Here is an 18,979-nt window from a genome sequence, read left to right as displayed (position 1 = left end):
CATTGTGGTACAATCGAAGGTGATGGACTCCATTAGTATCAATGCAATTTCCCTGAACAATCTGCAGGGATCTAAAAAAAAATACTACCCACAAGCAGAGGATAAACTGTGGGAGTAAAAACACCGATGAAAAGCAACTGCTTGACTACAGGGTTGGAGGAGATAAGACTGAGGAGAGACTCTAAATGAACACTATAATGCAAATTCCAACAACAGGGAAATGGGTTCGAGTCAAGAACACATGTGATAACCAGTGGAATCATGTGTTGGCTATGAGAGAGGGAAAGGCTGGGGGGGGGGGGGGTGGTGGAAAAGAAAATGATCTTTGTTTCCAGTGAATAATGTATGAAAACGACCAAATAAAATAATGTTTAAATAAAAAAAAAGAAATTGTCTCCATTCGATTTTTGTTCCTCTTTTGCCAGTTGCCTTATTCTGTTTTCAAAGGTATTAATTTCTTCAGTATTTTTTCTGCCTCCTAGAACTGTTGACTTTTTTTCAGTTTTATGGTATCTTTAGCCCCCCCCCACCCCTTTTTTCTTCTACTTCTCTCATTTTTAAAATCCCTATTGAGCTCATTCATTAATGCTTTTGGGGGATTGAGAGCAATGCATATTTTTCTTGGAGAATCTGAATACAAGAGTCTTGACTTTCTTTCCTGCTGAGTTTGTGTTTTGATCTTCCCTGTCACCATAATAACTTTCTAACTTGAGTCCTCATTTTCCAGCCATTGACTCTTAATTTAAAAATAAATGTTAATATTGGGCTCTATACTTTGTGGTGAAGGGAACACTGTTCCCAGCTTCATTTTCTTTATGCAGTTGTCTTCAGAGCTAGCTCTGGGGATCTATAAATTTTCAGTTCTTGTAAGGTGGTATGATCTAAAGGGAGGTATGCTTAATACATTTCCTATCCTGTGCTCTAGTATGTAAATAAACACAACCACTCTTTTCTGCCTTGGAACTAAAACAAAGCTCCCCTGCTCCTCTGTGGCTGCAAATGCTGGTGTGTACTAGTCCTCTTCCTTATCCTGAGCCTCTGTTCCCAGATTATGATCGGGTTCGTCATTTGGGAAATGTGACAAGAGTCTTGAATCCAGAGCCAGAAAAGGAATTTCTGGAATCTACTTCAGAGCTATTTCGTCTGACCTGGTTTTTACTGGCTGAGGTTAAATTCTCCTCTCTCCCTTTTAGAGACAACTTTTGCATTTCCCCTGTTAAGGTCCGGGATTTCACCCACCACCAAGGAAGACCCGTGGACAATGCAATCAGGCAAAGAAAGGGCCGTTTATTGAACTAGTGCGCACCAGTGGGAACTCAGCCAAGAGTTCCTCCTTCCCTCCTGAAGACTCAGTCTTAAATACTCTTCAGCATGTATAGCCCCCCTCCCTTCCTCATTCCAGTCTGTTATCTGTTGCATACCCTTGTTGGAACATTGCCAGTATGTATGGCTCCCCTCAGCCCTTATCTGCTACATACTGTTCTTGGTACCTTGACATTTTCATGTCACAGGGTCTTTCCGGCCCTGAAGTTTATCTGTTACCCATTCCAGCTGGGACCTTGGCATTTTTTATGTTACTGGGGTTTTCCCAGCCTCGAAGTTTTTATCTGCTACCCACTGCAGCTGGGACCTTGGCATTTTTATAGTTCTTCCAAGGCTGGGCAGCTCCTTGCTGAACTTCCAAGGCTGGGTAATTCCCTGCTCTGGCCTCCCTCACCCCCTATCTCTTATCCCTTATCATTACATCTGAACACCTTTTCTGCCATCTTGGCTCTACCCCCTGAATCTCTCTCAGACCACTTGGAATGACTATTGCAAAAATTAAATTATATCTCTAATAATAAAAATATATGTTATGAGGTTTATTAAGGATCATTAGAAATCAAGGAATAAAGAGGATACAAAATAAAAACCATGTGCCCATGGCTGATTAGCCCATTTAAAATCCCCGTACTTAGCTTACCACTATATTTGCTGCATCATTGGAAAGGAAGAGATAGAGCGTGGGAGGTGTTACTGCCAGTTAAATATCAATTGTGATCTCACCAATGTGGAGGCTCAGGAGAGATTATATGGAATTCTGGAAACTATCAAGGACTTCTGGGGAATGAAGTCTAGGGTTCAAAATCTCCATTTATACAATCCCCCTGAGAGCCAAGGTAGACTAGTCTCTCCAGTGGGTCTTGTAAATATACCAACTTTGAAATTACAATGATTTGAGGATAAGAGGAAAAAAGAACAAAACCAATGATTGCTAAGCACATTGACAAAAAGCCAGTTGGGGGACAGTCCCCTTTGGCATAAAAGTATACCTATAAAACAAATGCATTCCAACCCCATACAGTTCAAATCATCACATCCCAGAGTTCACTCTGGATCTTCTAATGCAGTGTGTGGTCTGTGGAGGCATCTTCATGGTGTTTTCTCCAAACAGTTCACTGTCTGAATTCGGAAAGGTAGCATGTTTCTTAACCTACAATTACTCTCAAAAGGAATTTAGATTTTGCAATTAAAATAATAATTATACATTTCCCTCCTGAAGTGGGTGATTGAAAAATACAGGGATCATTTACGGATGCATGACTGAATTATGAAGTATATGAATCAATTGGTAAGAGAAATCGAAAACATAAAAAAAATCCAAACAATAAAAGGTAATTTCTGGATAAAATATAGACTATCAAAGTCTTATGTGTAAAAATTCTAAGTAAAGGAAAAACAAATCTATAACAGGTCCTTGAATCAGGACCCAATTAAAATGATTTAAGCAATGATGAATTTACCCAATCAGTAGCCAGGACTACAGAAAGTTTGCCACACTAAGAAAGACAGAAAAGGGACTAGATTATAGGAGTCAGGTAGGAGCCAAATTTGAGATACTTGGTAGAATGTGGAACAAGGATGACCTGCCTTTAACATATGTTAAATAGCCGCAACCTCGAACCCCAAGCACCCACGTTCAAGTCCTCTTGTCATGGCTCAAAATTTTCATCAACCCCATCAGGATTAGTTGGTCTCTTTGACCTTGTGCTCGATTGGCACTATGCAGTTTAGCCTTGTGCTTCTTTGGCACTGTGCAATGGCTCTTTTTGTATTCTCTGGTTCCAGAATCAGAAAGAATCATTAAACAAAGTCCCATAAAATTTTTAAACAATTAATAGCATCATTTTTAATAGTCTAAAGCTTTTTGGGTATACATTGACATTATAGCAAATATATTTTAAACATATTACTACAAAATAAAAAAAGTTTAAAGCTTCTTAATACTGGTGACATGTGCTTCAAATATAAAAAGGAGAGAAAAAATAAAACTGAAACAGTATTTTGCACATGCAAGAAAAATATAATAATAAAAGAGTTTTAAAAATTAAAAAAAATATAGCTTATAATCATTAACACGCTGTGTCAGCTAAGGAAATGTAGAATATAAAGGTTTCTCACCAAAAATGAGATCCATTTCCTCTTCATACCTGGCTATGATCCACTGTGAGTACAAGCAAATTATTTTCACAAAGTAACAGTTTTTAATAAAGAACAGTAGTAGAATAGGTAATGCACATTCAAAAAGTATCAAAATCCCCAGAGTTACAATAGCCCATTTAATGACAATAGCAAACAAGCCCACTATCATATTTAACATGAGTCTGCTGTATGACATTTAAAGAAAATGGATACTTGTCACAAGTTTTTCAGGTATAGCAATGTTTCAACCTTGGCTGAGATATTTTTAAAAATCTATTACTGCCATCATTACAAAAATGTGGCAAAGGAATCTAGAAAACAAAACAACGAACCTCTGTACTGTTGATGTTGGGTCTAAAAATGTCACCCAGAATCTAGAGATCATTCTGGTGGAAAGGTAAAACGAGCTGAAGAGTTATAAATGAGAGATGCTCCTCTTTTGGGAACCATCCATAGGTACCATGCCCTGGGATTAACTTCCCAGCTCATTTGGTATGAGACTGTGATGTCCCTTCCATTCACATTTTTATAAATGTGGGAGGTGGGGATTATAATTGTATTTTACTTTAGCTACTAAATGGACCTTACCTCCTGTTAGAAGCAGGCAAAATGATCAGAGTTGTTGAAAACAAATCTAAAAATCATGTCTAAAGACCCCTTAAAATCAATTTGAGATATTTAGCTCATTAAATTTTCCAAAGGTTGTTATACAATTCTAATAAGTTTTGATGAAGTTCATCCATCCTCTATGTGACAATTTACAAAGTCAAAATAGAAAAAAAAAAGGCTATTTTTATATACGGGCTTATTCAATAATATTTGTTCAGAATAGTTATAGGGGAAAAGCAACAGAATATAACAATAGTTAAAACCCAATACATTAAAATGATTGAATGTAACAGAATAGTATTGAATACATTAATATATGAACTTAAACCCACAAAACTAAATCTTAAACAAAACAATAAGCAAAATAAAATTTAAAAATACAGAGACTTTTATAAAGCATTGGAGTCTGAAAAGTCTTAGAAATACAACCTCCAGTCTCTTTAAAGTTTGTTGTTTTTTTTTGTTTGTTTGTTTATCCATTGAGATTCCTTTTGTCAGTACTGTGGTATTTCCCATAGTGAGGGAGAACATGGGTTTTAGGAATCTCAAATTGGGCAGGCCCAAATGGCAAAGAGTTGCAGGGAGATGAATTTCTCCCCTGAATCTCAGGTAAGATAAGTAAAAGGATCAGTGCACTCAAAAAACATCCTTTGAAATAGGCAATGCACTGCTCTCTCATAGAATACACCATGCTAGTAATTAACTTCCTGTTTGGAAGAGTCTCTTCCTTCTCCTCATTACCCTCCCCTCCCCCAGGTCCCCAGCCATGTGGAGGCTAATTGTTGCCTAAAGAAAGAACACCCCAGTTTTTACCAGCTGGTTTATGATCTGAAGAAACAGTGGCAGCTACCAGCAACCTGGATCCTGGGGCCAGGGCTGGGAGTGGGTGAGCAATCTGGGTCAAGAGTCAGGAGTGGATGGCTGAAGGCAGGAGCAGGCAGCAGGAGCAAGCTGAATCAGGAGAAGCAGCTTTGAGAGGGTGTAGTTAGGTAGGCCTCCTCTTCCCCTTGCTTGGATTGCAGCAGTCAAGGACGTGGGTTGACCTTTGAACGACCTACCCAACAAGTGACCAAGGTTGGAACAGTCAGCACAAAGGGAGTATGATAACAGCTGTGCAAAACATGTTTTTCTGCCCTTTTTTGGTTCCCGCTGGTGCCTGGAATGTAACGTCATACATTCCTGTGGTTTTTGCCTTTATATACTCTGTGTAAAGCAAATAAACTTGTCACTATGCTTTTCATATAGTGTCTGGTATTGTTTGTTACTCCTCATTTTCATTACCCCAAGTAGGATCCCGCAGGATTGGCCGAACCTGTGAGCGGAAGACTACAAGAGGGTGGGTGGGGTGGCAGGAGAAATGTGGCTTTTAAAAAATTATCTAGGCTATCTTAAAAAAATTTTTTTGAGAGTAATTCTCATCCCTTCTGGGAGCCAAACTGTTAAGGATAATTTTAGGGTTGAGACTGAATATAAATTTAGTTGGTCGCTAGGGATTTAATTTCCAAATCCCAATGAAGCACTCAAGTCAGAATGGAATTTTATCGTTGTTTATTTACAATAGAGTGAAAATATTAAGGAAGAAAGAGAGGAAAAAGAGTTAATTTAAACTGCTCTAGCTCAGGCTGAGCCAGGCAGGAGTTCAAAGGCCTTGGCCAAGGGGGCCTCCCCAGAGTGCCAAGGGAAAGGGGAGCCAGTCTTATCACTCACCATGTGACCATCTCAAGGAAGCCGTCTGAGGAGCTCTTCCAGGCTCGGGTGCCCAGGCTCTCCCCACATGAAGTGACGTGAAATAAAAAGGCAGTACTCTACATCACTTCTCGCATCTCACATGTGCCAATGGTGGCTCAAGCTTGGCTTAGGACAGCCCAAGGGACAGTCAATTGTTTCTGATTTGTCACTTACTAGCACATGCCAGTGTGGTGTGGGTGTATACATTCCTAGGTGCTAGACTAAGAAAAATGGAGAAAATCTAAAATTCACACTATGCACTTTTTTTTGTAGTAGTAGTTTATAAACTATTCTACTGAGTAAACACACAAGGATAAGAGAAGGGGAAATACCGTTACTACTAAATGACCCATACCCAGCTCTGGCTAATACACTTCCTTATTTCTTCCCCATTATTGTAGGGCAAGATGGCTGCTAGACAAATATGCACAATACATGTGGGAATATGATCAGCTCTACATATCTAGCAGGCCCTATACATGGCATCTTCTTCTTGTGAATTTTAGATTTACTCCACCCTGCGTAGTCTTTAGAATTTTAGCAACTAGGAATGTATACATCCCCACTTAAGGATTAAGTGTGGGGAAGGAAGGTCTATGACCCTCCTGTGCTAGCAAATGACAAATCAGAAACAACTGACTGACCCCCTGGGCTGTCCAAAGCCAAGTTTAAGTCACCATTATGTAAAAATTAGACTCAAATACAGGACTACAATCCCCACAAGCCTTTGCTCCACTTCCCCAAAATGCTTCGTAATCTCACGGGAATTCTGAGGTGGGCTGAGATCAAGGAAGGATTTAAGCTGGTGGCAAAGGTTTTTGGCTCTCTTTTCTCTCTTTTGGACTTCTGTTTTGGAGCAGAGGCGTCTCTTCCATGATGTGAGGTTATTTTGTCTAGGCCTCTGGCCTAGGCACATGTTTCTTACTTGTATATTCTTTAATCCTTAATCCTTAATAAACCTCTAAAAAATATAATACTCCTTGCAGAGAGAAACTAATTTCTACCTGCCTCAGTCTCCCCTAAATTTTAACTGTTACAATTGGTACATGCGAGACACAGGAAGTGACGTAAAGAACTGCCTTTATATTTTGCATGACTTCCTGTGAGAGGGACTTGGCAGTGAAATTTGATTCCAGCTCTAGCATGGGACCTCAGGTTGCTTCCCTTAGACTGTCATGTGGTGAGTACAAGGCTTATTTCCCTTTCTTTGGCCTTTCTGGAGGCATAAGCCTCTGGGGAGGCCCATGTCTTGGGACTCCTTTTCCTTGGCTTTCCTGGAGGCACAGGCCTCTGAGGAGGCTCCTCATCTTGGAGGAGGCCTCATGGCTGGAAGCCTTGCTAGATTTTATCCTCTACTGCTCCCTCCTTGGCTGGGGCCTCTGAACTCCTGCCTGGTATCTCTCTCCTTTCCTCTCTTTCTTCCTTAATATCTTCACTCTATTGTAAATAAACCACCATAAAATTCCATTCTGACTTGAGTATCTCATTGGGATTTAGAATTTAAATACCTGGCGACCAACTAAAAATATATTCAGTCCAACCATAAGTTTTACCCTTAACGTCATCTGGTTAAGACTGCCCGAAAGGCAGAAACAAACACAGGAATGACCTCTGGGGGAGCAGGCCTGGAGAGAATGGAATGTTGACCCAATCAGAAAGTAGGGATTGATTTGCATCTTTGAAGGAATGAGTCTCCCCTCCTTGAGTGGATATTGGTGGGAAGAGGGCAATCTCCTCTTGGAAAGAAAATGCCCACTGCAATCAAGAGAACTGAATGGAATTCAAGTAGGGCTTTATTTATGAAAGCCCATTATTTAGATTAAAATTATATGGAGAACAAATCTTAATTTATTACTATTTTTAAATGAATATAATAAATGTTAGACAATAAGAGATATAAAGTCCTTAAAAGAAATGTCATAAACATGAGTGGCCTTATTTTTCTGTGATTTTTCATTTGAGAAACAAGCCACTTGCTTACCTTCTCTTCTGAGAGCTAGACCCACATGACCCTACATACTCTGGATTCCCTGGAAAAAGGTTCCCACTTCCATCTTTTGCTACAATTTAAGCTCTTCATGACATCTCTCTCCAGAGCTCCACATTTAGAAGGTTCCCACCTCACTCTTCTCAAGAGATAATGGTTTTCTGGATCCCAGAAAGGAGAATCAGCTTAGAATGGTTGCACAATGAACATTTGTCTCAACATGGTGGGGAGAATACTTTGAAAATTAAAAAGTTATTTGATCCAATGGGGTTTTAACTCATGTTAAAATTTTAGCTTCCTTCTGGACAGAAAGCCACAAGAGTTTTATGTTTGTCTTTCTAAAAGACTGATGGTACCAGGAAAATGAAAAGAGTATTGTACCTAGCTGACAGGAACAAACTACAAGGAACACAAGAAAGGAATCAGACCTGGTAATGACCCCAGCAGAAGGCAGGGGTTGATCTGGAGCTTTGGAGGAGTGAGTCACCTTCCATGTGTGGGTCTCAGTGAATGGAGAGGTGGGATACTCTCCTCTTGGAGAGGAAATGCCCATTGCAAGGAAGAGAAGTACATGGAAACAAGGAAGGATTTATCTAGAAAAGGCCTCCTTATGGACAGAAAGCCTTGAGAGTTTTCTTTGAGCCTTTCTAAAAGAGCTGTAGCAGGAAGGCTGAAAAAGCAATAAGAAGGTCCACTTTCTCTTCAAGGAGACCATCTACCAATCTTTGGACTCCAGCTGAGGCCAGAAGTAGGAGGAAGGGAGAATCTCCACCACTTTAAGGCTAGCAGATTTCTGCTTGGAAGTGTTGTGGGAGAGCTTTGAGGTAAAACCCTGGTTCTGGACAGGTTAACCTTGTCAAGAATGACAGACCCCATCAATAGCTAGTGTAAATATAAAGGAGATTTATTAATTTGAATATGTCAAGTGGGTAAGTCAAATTGGCTGGCTGAGGGAGGTAGAGCAGGTGGAATACTACCTCCTAGGGAAGATGTGTTCTGGGCTTTTTATACCCTTTCAACAGGGCCTCAGTGACTAGAGAGGGATGATTACCACATCTTCTTGGGTGTCTGGAACCCTCAAGATGTGTCATGTGGTTATGTTATATGCCTTTAAGCCAAAAGGGGATGAACTAACCAGTTTAGAGGATAATAAGATATCTGGCATATAAATAGATACCCCTCCTTCTTGTAAGAGAGGGAAATGAAACCATTACTATTTTAAACTTCCTAGTCTCTAAACATCCACTTTACCAGGTATCTTTACTATCTGCTATTAGTGGTTCAAAAGAGCCCAGATTATCAATCTTATTAGCAACTGCATTATCCATATAATTAATATACATTTCTTTTGCATATGTTCATATCCAATTCACCTGAAATATTACTTTAGTTCACAGTAAATCATAAATCATTAGTAAGTCAATATAATCAAATTATAACAAATTGCACTTAAACACAAGTTCACATTTAAAAACACATTTACATTTTAGCAGTTATTCTTCCATAAAGTTCATATTTTGGCAAGAATCAAGATATCACAGTTTTATTCACAAATACAGAAATTCCTTTAACAATATTCCAAATTCTTAATACATGTTCCATCTCCAATCTACAAATTTAAAACATCATTCCCAGTTGTCATTACATTTACACTCAAAAATTACTTCAATAGCACACACACAAAAATAACATTTCCACATTTTTATTTGTAAACCTTATACAGAATCTTCTAAATGTTACACATTACCCTACATTAAACCCTCATTTTCATTAAACAGTCAGCAAATAGTAAGCCAATCAGGCTGGCTACTCATGTCATTTTGATTCCCAATTTCAGGTAATTCCAACACATTCTCTGGTCTGTCAGAGCCTTCATATCTCTGGAGAAATGGAGGAGAAAAACAGACAGAGTTACCTCAAAATCACTTAGAGGTTTTTTCTTTCCCACAAAGCCTGTATTAAGAATTTGGAATATTGTAAAGAGGATGTCTGTATTTGTGAATTTGTTAGAATTTGATTCTATTTATTCACAATTTGATTTATATGGTGAAATAAAGTAATTTTGAGGTGGATTGGATATGAAAATGTACAAAAGAAATATATATTATGTATGTGGATAATATGGTTGTTAATAAGATTCATAATCTGGGCTCCTTTGAGTCACTAAAAGCAGGGAGAAAAGATATCTGGTAGAGTGTATGTCTGGAGACTAGGAAGTTTAAGTTTAAGTCAAATTTAAGTTTAAGTTAACTGCTTCATCTCCCTCTCTTACCAAGGAGTGACAAATTTTATAACCCTGAGTGTTCTCAGAGAGGAGGAGGAATGTAAGATATTTTTAGTTAGATCTGTAATAGAGTAAAAATTAAAGAGCAGATAATTCATTTGTAAATTTGTAAGTTGTTGAAGAAATCTTTAGAGTGAGCAAGCGATCAGTCCTGTGTAACAAAAGATGTGTTTGAGGTTGGGAATTTTTAAGAGTGGAATAAAATTACTGAGAAGTTGAATTTCTCTGAGCTATAATGGATGAGAATTTACCATTTCAGGTAAAAGCTGTTGGGATCTCAACTAATGCTATTTGGAATTTAGGAATAACTGTCTGATGACTGATCCATCATTTCAAGAGAGAATGACAAGATATTCAGAGGTCCTTCCTAGTGTTTGTTTCTGCCATTTGGGCAATCTTAACCAGACAAGAAGTTGCCATGTGCAGGGACTGCTAGGCATGTGGAACTGGTCATATTCCAACATTTATAGTATATATTTGTCTAGCAGCCATCTTGTCCTACAATAAGGGAGGAAAATAAGGAAGGGCATTAACCAGGACTCAGTGTGAGTCATTTAGTAGTAACGGTATTTCCTCTCCTCTTATCCTTGTGTGTTTACTCAGGAGAGAAATTACTATTTTAAAAAACTGCATAGCTATTCCAAGTGGTCTAAGAGAGATTCAGGGGATGGAGCCAAGATGGCACAAAGGGTACAGATGTAAGGATAAGGGATAAGAGATAGTTGAAAAATGCAAGACGTGTGTCTAAAAGGGAGAGAAGAAAATTTAGCCACAAAGCCCAGGAAGAGATTCTAGAAGAAGGCATTACAGAGGAAGATATTGGGAGTTAACTAAGATTAACTGATATTACACAACTGTCTTTTCCCTTGTGAAGATTGAATTTAGCTATTTCCTGATTGTAACAATGAAGATACTTAGTTAAACAAAATCAGGAATGTCTTGTGAACTCTAAATTATTCCACCGTACTTAGATCGTACTTTAGGGGAAGATAAAGTTGTAATCTCCTGATTGAACAATGAAGGTACTTAACTCTTACCTTATTGTGAAGCTAGAACTTTAAGCTAAGTCTATTTTAAGATCTTAATACAAAAAGGTGTTAAGTAACTATAAAGGTAAATTAATCACAAAAAGGTTAAGTAACTCACAAAAGGTGAACTTAAAGAAGTATTAAGTAACTCTAAAGATATAATCTAATCAAAGAAGATGAGAACTAAAAAGAATAGGCATTTAGAGGCGACACAAAATTGAAAAGTCTATGTATTGGCTCATTTCCTCTCTCCAGAACACTTTTGTGGTGGAGAGTTGGCTGATAGCAGCATGCTGGGCCTTTCGGCATCTTAGTGTGGCTACAAGCTATTGTCCAGTTCGGTAGTGAGTTTCTGTCTGAGTTTTCCTCCTTTACTTTCCAACTTTATCCTCTTAGAAGCCTCTAATCTTCTGCAGAGACCTAGAGGTGGGGATTTTAAAACTCCCCCTGGCACAGGCCAGGCAGGAGAAACCCTATATCCTCTTCTCCCTTCTCCTTAAATTCCTTCCCTCTATATTAATTAAATTACCATAAATTGCTAGACTGACTTGGGTATTTTATTTGGGATTTTCCCCAGTGATCAATTAAATCTAGATTTTAAATCACAACCCTAAAATTATCTTGACACCCTGAGCTGGAAGTAATAACACCTGCTCCATCAGCTTCTATATCCTGACTAGTTTCGAGGAGAAACTTGGAGGGTTTGGCTTGGACAATACCTAGGAAGTTTCCCTGAAGTGCTGTGGACAATTTGGCTGTGACAATCTGGCTAAGGTAAACCAATGGGTTTAACATCTGAGACTTTGGGTTTTTTCCTAAGAAGCCAACCCCAGATTTCAGGAAAGACTCAGTCCATTTTTGAGCCCATTCTCACTAGCCCTTTCAGAGAGAATTAAGTTTAGTTTATTATTCTTGGTATAGATAGTCAAATTTTGGGGGGGCTTAGAAAGATCAGAGACCTGATTTAAAAAAAGGGCTTAAGAAGATGAGAAGGGCTTCCTCCAGAGAGGAGCCTAGGCAGTGGGTGGAGATTGAGCTTTGTAGAGACAGGGACCCTGTGGATCTGAATTATCAGTTCCCTAACCTTAATAAACAAAATAAATTTGTGTTTTCATATGCTCTCAAGGAGTCTGGGCTTCACTAGCCCTGGGAAGGTTCTTAGGTGGGTTGTTCACCACCAACCCATCCAGGTCCTTCCCAAACCTCATATCTCCTTCTAGAGGTACATTTCTTTTTCACAGACTCACCTGATCTCTACTAAATTCCCCTCCAAAAAATTATATAATGCCTCCAATGAATTCTGGTCCTGGGAATTTTTTCTTAGGGATTTTCTTTGATGGCTTGTTTAATTTCTTTTTCTGATTTGGGGTTGTTTAGGTATTCTGTTTCTTCTGCTACTCTAGGCATTTTATATTTTTGTAAATATTCATCCATATCACCTAGATTGCCAAATGTATTGCCATATGGCATAATATTTTTTAATGATTGCCTTAATTTCCTCTTCATTACAGGTGAAGTCTCCCTTTTCATCTTAGATACTGTCAATTTGGTTTTCTTCTTTCCTTTTTAAAATTAGATTGACTAGTATTTTGTCTATTTTTTTAAGTACCAGCTTCTAGTCTTATTTATTAAGTCAATAGCTCTTTGACTTTCAATTTCATTAATTTTGCCTTTGATTTTTAGATCTCTAATTTAGTATTCTGTTGTGAAATAGAAACCCACAAACTCCATATAGACAATTTAGGTAAAGTCAAAACGCCAAATTTCTCCAAGTTGTAAAGATAATTTTAGCATTGTGACTTAAAATCTAAATTAATTGGTCGCCATGGGATATCCCAAATAATAAAATACCCAAGTCAGCTGGAAATAATGGTGATTTTAATTGATATAGAGAGAAGGAATTAAGGAGAAGAGAGAGGGAAAGAGTTAATTAAAACTGCTCCAGCTCAGGCTGAGCCAGGCAGGAGTTAAAGGTCTTGGCCAAGGGGGCCTCCCCTGAGCCCAAGGAAAAAAGGGAGTCAGTCTTATCACTCACTACGAGACCATCTCAAGGAAGCTGTCTGAGGGAGGTCCTCCAGGCTGAGTTTCAGGATCAAACTAGCACCCAGCTGCTCACAGGAAGTGATCAGCCAGATCCACCTCTCCGGGGAAAAAGAGGCCAGAGAGGAAGTGATGTGCCTTATATAGATGATTTTACATCACTTTCCTTTGTCTCATCTGTACCAATGGTAGCTTAGCTTGACTTAGGACTGCCCAGAGGTCTGTCAGCTATTTCTGCACATGTCTGTAGAAGGCCATCCTCCTAGATACTTAATCCTTGAGTATGGGTGCAGACATTCCTGACCTTGTTAGACTAAGTAGGGTGGAGCAATGTAGAGTTCCCAAGACATTCCTGATTCTGTTAGACCAAGTTTCTCCATTGTTACAATCAGGAAATAGCTAAATCAAATCTTCTAAAGTACGGTCTGAATAGGGTGGAGTAGTTTTAAAGTTCACAGTAAAAGCAAGTGAAATGGAGCAAAATCTATTGGGCATCAACTGAGAAAAAGAAGACAGGGTTCGAATCATATCTGACAAAGCCAAAGTAAAAATAGATCTAGTTAAAAGAAATAGGGAAGGCAATTACATCCTGATAAAAGGTAGTATAGAAAATGAGGACATATTAGTCCTCAACATGTATATACCAAATGGTATAGCATCCAAATTTATAAAGGAGAAACTAGTGGAGCTCAAGGATGAAATATAGTAAAACTAAACTAGTGGTAGACCTGAATCTACCTCTATCAGATATAGATAAATAAAACCAAAAAAATTAAGAAAGAGGTAAGGGATGTGAATATAATCTTAGAAAAATTAGAGTTATTAGATATGTGGAGAAAAATAAATAGGCACAAAAAGGAATACACCTTTTTGTTAGCAGCATATGATACATTCTCAAGGATTGACCATTTATTAGGGTATAAAAACATAGCAAACAAGGCAAAAGAGCAGAAATAATAAATGCAACCTTTTCAGATCATAATGCAATAAAAGTAATAATTAGTAAGGGAATATGGAGATGCAAATAAAAAATTAATTGGAAATTAAATAATATTATTCTCCAAAATCAATTAAAGAACAAATCATAGAAACAATTAATAATTTCATTGAAGAAAATGACAATGATGAGACATCCATTTAAAATATATGGGATGCAGCCAAAGCAGTAGTCAGGGGGAAATTTATATTCTTGAGTTCATATATTAACAAATTAGAGAGGGCAGAGATCAATTAATTTGGCATACAAATAAAAAAACTAGAAAGTGAAAAAATTAAAAATCCTCAGATGAAAACTAAATTGGAGATCCAAAAAAATTAAAGGACAAATTAATAAAACTGAAAGTGAAAGAACTATTGAATTAATAAATAAGACTAGAAGATGGTACTTTATTATTTTCTTTCCATTTGTAAATATTTATAAATAAAATTTCTGACTCAAGATATAATAACTACTGGCAACCACATAATTTCATATAATCATTGTCCAAAAATTCATTTTAACCTTTACACATGAACTGATGCAAAGTATGAGCAGAAACAGGAGAACGTTTTATATGATAACAATAACATTCATTGTATGGTCAGTAGCTGTGAAAAACTTGGCTATTCTCAGCAATACAGTGTTCTAAGACAATCCCAAAGGACTCATGAGAAAAACCATCTGCTTCCAGACAAAGAACTGATGATTCCTGAATTCAAACAAAACATGTTTCCCCTTTTCTCTTTTCTGTTTACATTTGAGATTTCTTCCACAAAATAAATAATTTGGAAAAATATTTTACATGATTGCTCAGCTAAAATCTAGATCAAAGGGGTAGCTGGGTAGCTCATTGGATTGAGAGCCAGGCCTAGAAATGGGAGGTCCTAGGTTCAAATGTGGCCTCAGGCACTTCCCAACTTTGTGACCCTGAGCAAGTCACTTCATTGCCTAGCCCTTGGCAATCTTCTGCTGTGAAACCAATACACAGTATTGATTCCAAGACAGAAGGCAAGAGTTTTTATTTAAAAAATAATAATAAAATCTAGATCAGATGGCTTTCTCTCTTGGGGGTGGGAAAAGGAAGAAGGGAGAGCATTTGTAACTAAACTTAAAAAAAATGAATGCTAGAAATTGTTTTTGTTTTTACATGTAATTGGGGTCAAAATAACACCTCCCCATATATACCTGAGAGATGTATGTGAGTTGTTTCTCTTCTAATTTCTTATAATATGACCTTTAATATTAAAGTCACATTTCCTTATAGAATGTGTAGTAGAATATGGTGTAGGCTCATGGTCTGAGCCTAATTTCCTTCCAGACTGCATTCCAGATCTCTTAGCAGTTTTTGCCAAATGAGGTTTTTGCTTCAATAGCTTGTTTTCCACTTTCTAAGACACTGAATTTTAGCTGACTTTCTAATTTGTCCCATTGCTTTATCTCATTATTTTACTGTTACACCAGGCTTAGGATAACTGCTGATTTGTAATCTGGTCTGAGCTCTGGTAGTTCTGTTCCCCCGGTATCCTGGCTTCTTTTCATCATTTTCTGTGATATGGTTGACCTTTATTTTTTCCAAATGGATTTTGTTGAGTTGATTCAGCCCTCTCAGATATCCCCTTCCTCATGTCATGAGGGGGAAACTGTAGCAACCTTTAGAGAAAACTAACAGACATAGGATTCTTCATCATCATGTCCTGCCTGCCTGCCACCTCCTCCTCTGATGGTGAGTGTCTAGAGTCATACAGGTGAACTGAATTTTATTGACATTTCAAGGAATGGGGGATATGGTATTGTCAAACTGGCAATCAACAACAAGACAAAAGAAAGGAACCCAACCCAATGGCATAGATGGTGCCCAGACCAGAAGCACATTTGCATGTTTTACTTCTTCTATAACCCAGGCATATAAGCCCCATGGATATCCCACAAGCACTACTTGCACCCCTGTCATTGTCAGGATGAATGGACTGGCCAGGAGATAGCATTGGATCCAAGGATTGTTTTGTTCCCCAGAAGAGGCAAAGACTCCCTGAGAGAACAGTCTGCAGGGCTCAGAAGTGTCAGGGGGAAAGGAGCAGGCAGAGACACAGGAAAAAAACCAATCCACCTGAGGTCTGTGTCTGGGGCTTCAGATTAACCCAGAATATTGACTCAGACCCAGTTTGGAGGTTTAGGTGTTTCTGCCAGAATGGACCAGAATAGGAAGGGTGAGGGAGTATTGATCATTCCAGGTGCCCCAGTAGGGTAACAGGCACATCCTACCCTAGGCTCCTGCATCACTGAAGGGTGAGGGCAGATTCCTGTGGGAACCCCATGGAGAGATTCTCTGAATGGAATCACTGGATTCCCCCACCTTTACCTAAAGAGAACTAAGTGATGAGCTTCTCTACATCCTCCTCCCAGACCAATTCCCATTGCCAAGGGCTTCCAGCTCCCACAGTAGATGTGCTCTCTTTGCAGCAAAGGGAAGCTCCATGGATGCTGGAGAAGTCCTGAGGAGCTAGGTGAAGGAAAAGAAAAGAGGTATGGGAAAGGTGGGGTGAATAGAGGCTTCTGGGCATTCTAGTGAAACCAGGGGTGGATTTGGGAACAGTAGGACCCGACTTAGAATCCTTTTTCAAGGGTTTTAGCAGGGATTTCCTGGGCAAATCACTGAATCCCTGAGCCTCCATTTCCCCATCTGTAATATGAGACTGTTGGACTCCATTTCCTATCAGCTCCCCTCAAAGGATCACTCTCTGACCTAACAAGTCAGTGTTTGGGACTGAAGGGCCTGGAAGTCTCCTGCAGGTGCTGAGCTCTTCATGATCCAGAAACATGCATTGAGGGAAGAATAGACTGGACTTAGATGAGAGATGAGATGGATTTCTTTGCACATGGAAAGAAGTTTTCTATAGTTGGAGAAGAATGACTATTTCCTCTGATCCTGAGACCAGAGAGCAAAAGGAGGCAGCTGATCTGGGTGAGATCTGGAGGATAAGAGAGCTCTTCAGAAGACTAGCTTTGTTCATTGAAATATGAGGCCAAGTTCTCAGCTCAGAAGGTGTGGGCAGGGGTGGGGAAGCCATAAGGGAGAGCTGGAGACCAGGGAAATATTTGAAAGGCTGCTGTGGTGAGTGGCAAAGGGATACCATTAGGGAGATGTCACAAGATTGCCTTCCCATGGTGAGGACTCAGCTGAGATCAGAGTCTAGATGTAGAATGGAGCCAAAAAGCTGGTTTCTGAATTTTCCTTCTCTCCTCTGGCCTACACCATGAGTAGGGTTAGAGACTGCTGACTTCCTTAAAAATGATCCAAAAGGGGGCAGCTGGGTAGCTCAGTGGACTGAGAGCCAGGCCTAGAGACAGGAGGTCCTAGGTTCAAATCTGACCTCAGACACTTTCCAGCTGTGTGACCCTGGGTAAGTCACTTGACCCCCATTGCCTAACCCTTACCACTCTTCTGCCTTATTGACTCCAAGATGGAAGGTAAGGGCTTAAAAAAAAATGATCCAAGGCTAAGCTTTACCTAAATCATCAGTTCCAGGCCCTTTTCTACTCTCTGAGGCTCAGGCTTTGTCCTACTCTTTGACAATCAGGTGATCACACCTCCTCAGGTTAGGGAGATGAGATCTAGAAAGACTCTGAGATCTTAAGGATTGAGTCTGCCTTGGTTCCAACAGAGTTACTGTTGACTCCTGAGAAATAAGGACAAGAGAGACAGAATTAAGGCTAAGACCAGAGCATGCATTTGCCTTCTAAGAGAGACCCTAAACCTAAGATTGTGCTGATTTTTAAACCTAACCCTAAATTTTTGTGGATTTCTAACACCTCACTAACATACTCATCTCAGGAGCTCCACGTTGCCCATCTCTTCAACACCTTTCTCTTTTCCTCCCGCATCCCTAAGATTCAGAACCTCCTAGGAAGAAAGATTGCAACAAAGTCTGGGCAGCAGACTAACTGATTGTAAAGTTGCCTATCATTTGAGGAGCTGACAGAAAGTCTCTTGAGAGGAGATTTTATAGGGTACCATTTTAAATTGTGAATCTATATTAGATGGGACTATAAAAATGAATAATACTGTAGTATTACTTAACTTTACATATGTTTTCCTACCAGAATGATTATACTTGACCTTCTATAGGTAGCAAGCATTAATGAAAAATAGGCTTAAAACCTGATATGTAAGTGATGTGTTTAGAAGTTGTAGATATAAGAATAATTGTATAAGTTTTGTTACATCAGTCTCTATGTCCCATCAGGCCAAAGTGTCAAGCTGAGAGATGCATGATTTTCTATGCCAGATACTTTGATAATGCATTCAAATGAATAGAAATAATTTGGCTGTCAATTTTATTTCATATTTTAAATTCACAATATCATTTATCTTTTAATTTTTCCCTTAGAGATTTTTGTCAAAATAATAAGTTTAGTTTTTAAATGATTTATGTAGAGCAATTATATTGTACTCTTACTGAATTAAATCCTTTTTAGAATTAGATGCCATGAAATGATTTAAGTATTTGAGACTTATTAGAATGACTTAAAATATTAGGTACCTAATTGAACATTGCTTTGAAGCAAATGATAACTGTTTTTTCTCCCTCTTAACCTTGCTTGTATTAGCTTTCTTTGTAGAAACAATTTTGAACTGAATATACTAAAAAATGGCCAATTTTACATCCCACGATGTTATCTATGTCTAATTAGGTCACAAATTTCCTCCTTATCAATAAAATGATCTAAAAGATGAACTATTATATGCTCCTTTAATTTATTTATGGTACCACACTATAGATCTAAATCATATGCCAACTTCCACCTAATCTTAGAGCAAGTTGAGAGTTCTATGTGAAAATCCATGATTTTTCTTATGTATA

General features: G+C 38.5%; 1 protein-coding gene across 1 annotated transcript in view; it reads right to left on the bottom strand.

Annotated features, from left to right (window-relative positions):
- The window catches only part of LOC100016764 (zinc finger protein 420-like), a 70,410-nt gene that overhangs the window by 28,867 nt on the left and 22,564 nt on the right, over positions 1–18,979 (bottom strand). Inside the window, exon 5 of the mRNA XM_016424880.2 lies at positions 18,887–18,890. Coding sequence (XP_016280366.2) covers positions 18,887–18,890 — 4 coding nt within the window. The remainder of the gene's footprint in view (positions 1–18,886; positions 18,891–18,979) is intronic.

The sequence above is a fragment of the Monodelphis domestica genome, chromosome 8 (assembly GCF_027887165.1).
Source record: "Monodelphis domestica isolate mMonDom1 chromosome 8, mMonDom1.pri, whole genome shotgun sequence".
NCBI classification, from domain to species: domain Eukaryota; kingdom Metazoa; phylum Chordata; class Mammalia; order Didelphimorphia; family Didelphidae; genus Monodelphis; species Monodelphis domestica.
This window is presented reverse-complemented; position numbering and strand designations above follow the sequence as displayed.